This window comes from Trichechus manatus, unplaced genomic scaffold (assembly GCF_000243295.1).
Source record: "Trichechus manatus latirostris isolate Lorelei unplaced genomic scaffold, TriManLat1.0 scaffold00087, whole genome shotgun sequence".
Taxonomy (NCBI): Eukaryota; Metazoa; Chordata; class Mammalia; order Sirenia; family Trichechidae; genus Trichechus; species Trichechus manatus.
In genome coordinates this window covers 9,288,768-9,294,767 of record NW_004444023.1, presented here as the reverse complement: position 1 = coordinate 9,294,767, position 6,000 = coordinate 9,288,768, and the positions used below count along the sequence as shown (strand labels likewise).

Sequence of the window (6,000 nt, the reverse complement as noted above, 5' to 3'; positions counted from 1 at the left end):
GGGGTGCAGAACTCAAATTCTAGTAAAAAGACCGGACTTAATGGTCTGACTGAGACTGGAGGAACCCTAGAAAGCATGGCCCCCGGACTGTCTGTCAACCCAGAACTGAAACAATTCCTGAGGTCAATTCTTCAGACAAAGATTGGACTGGACTGTGGGACATAAAATGATACTCGTAAAGAGTGTGCTACTGAGCTTAAGTAGATACATGAGACTAAATGGGCAGCTTCTGTCCGGAGGTGAGATGAGAAGGCAGAGAGGGTCAGGAGCTGATTGAATGGACATGGGAAATCAGGGGTGGAAAGGAGGAGTGTGCTGTCACAGTATAGGGAGAGCAATTAGGGTCACATAACAATGTCTGTATAAATTTTTGTATGAAAGACTAACTTGAAAGGTAAGCTTTCACTTAAACTACAACAATAAACAAAAAGAAAAAAAGAATGTCTGCGTTGAGCATCATGCTCTTTTAAGATCTAACTATATGGGATCAAATTGACAGCAGCAACTGGAACGATTAGATAGGCGCCTTAGGGGGCAGTGAGTTTATGTTAATGGGGGAGGAACATCTCTGAGAAGCAAGGTGAGAATGAATGCTCAACTTGAAGAAAGTACTCAATGTCGCTGAATTGCACATGTAGAAACCATTGGGTCGGTGTATGTTCTGCTGTGTATATTCTCAACAACAAAAGTTTTTTTAATATAAAAAAAGGAAAAAAAAAAAAAACACTTCTGCTCACATATCTGGCTCCTGCCATTCTATTACATGTCTAATCCTCAGAAAATTCTTTCCTGCTGCCCAAAATAAAATATTCCTCCTAGTCACTCTCTGTCATATAACCTCGTTTAATGTTAGGCACTACATCCATCATTATCTGAAATCATATTGTTTATTTCTTTATCATTAGAATATAAGCTCCTTGGAGCAAGGACCTCATGTCTTGTTTATTGCTGTGTATTCAGTGCATAGAACAATGCCTGGGTAAGACTGGTGTCCAGTATATGTATATTTGTTGAATGGATGGATGAATGGATGAGACATGGATGAAGAATGAAGGCAAGATGGAGGAATCAAAGCTAACTCAGAACTTCCTGGTTGAGGGGATTCAGTGGCTGGATGGAGATGACAATTACCATGATAACCAAGCCAAATCCTTTGCCTTCGAGTCAATTTCAACTCATAGCAACCCTGTAGGACAGAGTAGAACTACCCCATATGGTTTTCTAGGTTGTAATCTTTGTGGAAGCAGACTGTCTCATCTTTTTTTCATGGAGCAGCCAGTGGGTTCAAAATGCCCACCTTTCGGTAGCAGCTGGGCACTTAACCACTGCATCACCAGGGCTCCTAGTTACCATGATAGGGACCCAGGAAGAGAAGGAGGGCAGGTTCTGGGGAACAGGTGATGAACTCCATTTTTAACATAGTGAATGTGAGGTAAATATGGAACAGCCTGGAGTAGGGGTGGGCAGTAGTTATCACATAGGCAGTTTGATGAAGTATTAGGTGATATCATTGAGTGCTAGCCAGATATGAAAAGGGGCCCTGGTCTTGCAGTGGTTAAGCACTCAGCTGTTAACCGAAAGGTTGGTGGTTCGAATCCACAGGAGACAGATGTGGTAGTCTGCTTCCATAAAGATTACAGCCTTGGGAACCCTACAGGGAAGTTCTACTCTGTCATACAGGGTCACTATCGGTAGGAATCAACTCAGTGGCAACTGGTCATAGCCAAGTATGTGCTAGCTGATCTCCTAAAATTTCTGTTCCAGATGCTCTGCCTGGTGCCCCGTCCTCACTGGGGAGACAGTCAGGAAGTCCTGTGAAAGTCTCTCCTAGTACTCCAAGAAAAGGTGAGTCATGAGGCGTGTGTCCTTTAGAATGCATTAGACTGCAAGTAACAGAATATCCAAGTGACAGTAGATTAAGCACAAAGGACATTTGTTTAATGTTTGCCAATAACAAGAAATCCTGGGGTGGGTGGCTAAAGAACTAATGTAGTGTATTAACAATACTATCAAAGCCCCAAGTTCTTGCTGTGCTTCAACTCTGCCAACCTCCATATGTTGGCATTTTGTCCTAAGATTTATGACCTCATGATTGCAAGATGGCTGCCAAACGATCTAACACAAGTGAATTACAAGCAGGGAAAAAAAGTAGAGGAAAGGACTTTCTTCCTCAAGAGACTATGTCATTTTATCCAGGAATGAAATCCTTCCAATAAGCTTCTTTCCCCTTAGCAGTCATGTTACTCTTGTTAGGTGCTGTTGAGTTGGTTCCGACTCATAGCAACCTTACGTGCAACAGAAAGAAACACTGCCCTATCCTGCGCCATCCTCACAATCCTCATTATGTTTGAGCCCACTGTTGCAGCCACTGTGTCAATCTCATCAAGGATTTCCCTCTTTTTCGCTGACCCTCTACTTTGCCAAGCATAATGTCCTTCCCCAGGGACTGGTCCCTCCTGATAACATGTCCAAAGTATGTGAGACGAAGTCTCACCATCCTTACTTTCAAGGAGCACTCTGGCTTTATTTCTTCCGAGACAGACTTGTTCGTTCTTCTGACAGTCCATGGTATATTCAGTATTCTTTGCCAACACCATAATTCAAAGTCATCAATTCTTCTTCAGTCTTCCTTATTCATTGTCCAGCTTACACGTGCGTATGAGGAGATTGAAAATACCATGACTTGGGTTCAGGTGCACCTTAGTCCTCAAAGTGACATCTTTGCTTTTTAACACTTGAAAGAGGTCTTTTGCAGCAGATTTGCCCAATGCAATGCCTTGTTTGATTTCCTGACTGCTGCTTCCATGGGCGTTGATTGTGGATCCAAGTAAAATGAAATCTTTGACATCAATCTTTTCTCCATTTATCATGATGTTGCTTATTGGTCCAGTAGTGGGGATTTTTGTTTTCTTTATGTTGTTGTGTAATCCATACTGAAGTCTGTAATCTTTGATCTTCATCACTATGTGCTTCAAGTCCTCTTTGCTTTCAGCAAGCAAGGTTGTGTCATCTGCGTATTGCAGGTTGTTGATGAGTCTTCTTCCAGTCCTGATTCCACATTCTTTTTCATATAGTCCAGCTTCTCGTATTATTTGCTCAGCATACAGATTGAATAAGTATGGTCAAAGGATACAACCGTGACGCACACCTTTCTTGATTTTAAACCATGCAGTATCTCTTTGTTCTGTTAGAATGACTGCTTCTTGGTCTATGTACAGGTTATGCATGAGCACATGTAAGTGTTCTGGAATTCCAATTCTTCACAATGTTATCCATAATTTGTTATGATCCACCCAGTCGAATGCCTTTGCATAGTCAATAAAACACAAGTAAACATCTTTCTGGTATTCTCTACTTTTAGCCAAGATCCATCTGACGTCAGTAATGATATCCCTCGTTCCATGCCCTCTTCTTGAATTTCTGGCAGTTCCCTGTCGAGGTGCTGTGCAATCATTTTTGAATGAACTTCAGCAAAATTTTACTTGCATGTGGTATTAATGATATTGTTCAATCATTTTCTCATTCTGTTCAAATACCTTTCTTTGGAATGGGTACAAATATGGATCTCTTCCAATAGGTTGGCCAGGTAGTTGTCTTCCGAATTTCTTGGCATAGACGAGTGAGCACTTCCAGTGCTGCGTCCATTAGTTGAAACATCTCAATTGGTATTCCGTCAATTCCTGGAGCCTTGTTTTTTGCCAGTGCCTCCTGGCATAGTAGGCCATATGATTTTCTGATTCAAAATGGCCAATACCAATCCATATCAGCTCACTAATGCTTAGGATATTGATCTTTGTGCCTCCCATTTCATTTTTGATGACTAATTTTCCTAGATTCATATTTTGTACATTCCACGTCCTGATTATTAATGGATGTTTGCAGCTGTTTCTTCTCATTTTGAGTCGTGCCACACCAGCAGATCAAGGTCCTGTAAGCTTGACCCTATCCACATCATTAAGGTTGCCTCTGCTTTGAGGAGGCAGCTCTCCCCTAGTTGTCTTTTGAGTGACTTCCAACCTGAGGAGTTCATCTTCCAGCACAATATCGGACAATGTTGCACTCCTATTCATAAGTTTGTCACAGGCAAATTTTTTCAGAAGTAGACCACTGGGTCCTTCTTCCTAGTCTGTCTTAGTCTGGAAACTCTGCTGAAACCTCTCCACCATGGGTGACCATGCTGGTATTTGAAGTACTGGTGGCAAAGCTTCCAGCATCACAGCAACATGCAAACCACCACAGTATGACCAATTGACAGAAGCGTGGTGGAGCAACCCTATAGTGACCCTACATACAGTAGAATGAAACACTGCCTGGTCCTGCACCATCCTCACAGTCATTGCTATGTTTGAGCCCATTGTTGCAGCCACTGTGTGAATGCATCTTACTGAAGATCTTCTTTTTCATTGACCCTCTACTTTACCAAGCATGACGCCCTTCTTCAGGGACTGGTCCCTCCAGATAACATGTCCAAAGTAAGTAAGACCAAGTTGCTGTGTCATTGCTTCTAAGGAGCATTCTGGTTGTACTTCTTCCAAGACAGATTTTTTTGTTCTTCTGGCACTCCATGGTTTGTATGCAATATTCTTCACCAACTCCATAATTCAAATGCATCAATTTTTCTTTGATTTTCCCATTCATTGTCCAGCTTTTGCATGCATATGAGGTGATTGAAAATACCATTGTCAGTTATACTCACTGACAAAGGGTAATGAGATTACCCATGACCAGTTTTAAAAAGTCATAATTTATCCCCTGGGGATTTTGAGGAGGCAACATTCACTGGAATTGAGGGATCAACACCCTGGTGCAGATATTGTGGGTCTCTGGTGACATCAAATACAAAGGGTAAGGTCCCTGGGTGGTGCAAATGATTTGTGCTGTTTACTAACCTAAAGGTTGGTATGTCAAACCCAGCCAGCAGCACAGTGAAAGTAAGGCCTGGCGATCTGCTTCTGTAAAGATTATAGTCAAGATAATTGCCTCCATGAACAACTGCCACTTTTTTCATGAGACCAGAACTGGATGGTGCCTAGTTACCATTACTGAACACTTCGATCAAAGATTCTATAGAATAATCTTGATCAAAGGGAGGGAGGAATGCAGAACAGAATTTTAAATGCTCATGACCTCCAGACTTTCCAGAGCCATGGAGGCTGGATGAATCCCTAAACTATTACCGTGAGATAGTCTTTAAACTTTAAACCAAAAATATCCCCTGAAGTCTTCTTAAAACCAAACAATAATTTAGCTTAACTAGTAACGGATTTCTGCCTTGAGCATTGTGCTTTTTCAAGATCTATCTATCTGGGATCACACTGATAACAGCAACTCCAAAGGTTAGATAAGAAACTTAGGGGGCACTGAGTTTATGTTAATAGGAGAGGAACAACTCAGAGAAAGAGGATGAGAATGGATGTACAACTGGAAAGACGTAATCAATGTCACTGAATTGTACATGTAGAAACCATTGAATTGGTGCATGTTTTGCTGTGTATATTCTCAAAAAAAAAAAAAAGAGATTACAGCCAAGGGTTTCTCAATCTCAGCACTGTTGCTATTTTGGGTCACCTCATTCTTTGTTGTGAGGGGTGTCCTGTGCATTATAAAATGTTGAGCAGCATCCCTGGCCTCTACCCAGCAGATGCCAGTAACGCCCTCCAGTTGTGACAACCAAACCTATCTCCAAGCATTACCAAATGTCCCCTAGGGGGCACAATTGCCCCCTATTGAGAGTCACTTCACCAGTTGACACTGAACGGATTCCAACTCACGGTGACCCCGTTTTTGTCAGAGTATAACTGTACTCCATAGAGTTTTCAAGGCTGTGACCTTTTGGAAGCAGATCGCCAGGCCTTTCTTCTGAGGCACTTCTGGGTATGTTCCATCCTCCAAGCTTTTGGTTAGTAGCCAAGGACTTACCTATTTGCCCAGCCCAGGGACTCCTTGAGAGCCAGTACTCTAGAGTCTTCATACACATTGGTATCAAGCAGGCTTTTCCAA

General features: G+C 42.1%; 1 protein-coding gene across 2 annotated transcripts in view; it reads left to right on the top strand.

Moving 5' to 3' along the window:
- Positions 1 to 6,000, top strand: part of NLRP12 (NLR family pyrin domain containing 12) — a 35,119-nt gene that overhangs the window by 1,508 nt on the left and 27,611 nt on the right. For both annotated transcript variants that reach the window (XM_023736320.1, XM_004381736.3), the window contains exon 2: positions 1,765 to 1,845. In XM_023736320.1, coding sequence (XP_023592088.1) covers positions 1,765 to 1,845 — 81 coding nt within the window. The remainder of the gene's footprint in view (positions 1 to 1,764; positions 1,846 to 6,000) is intronic.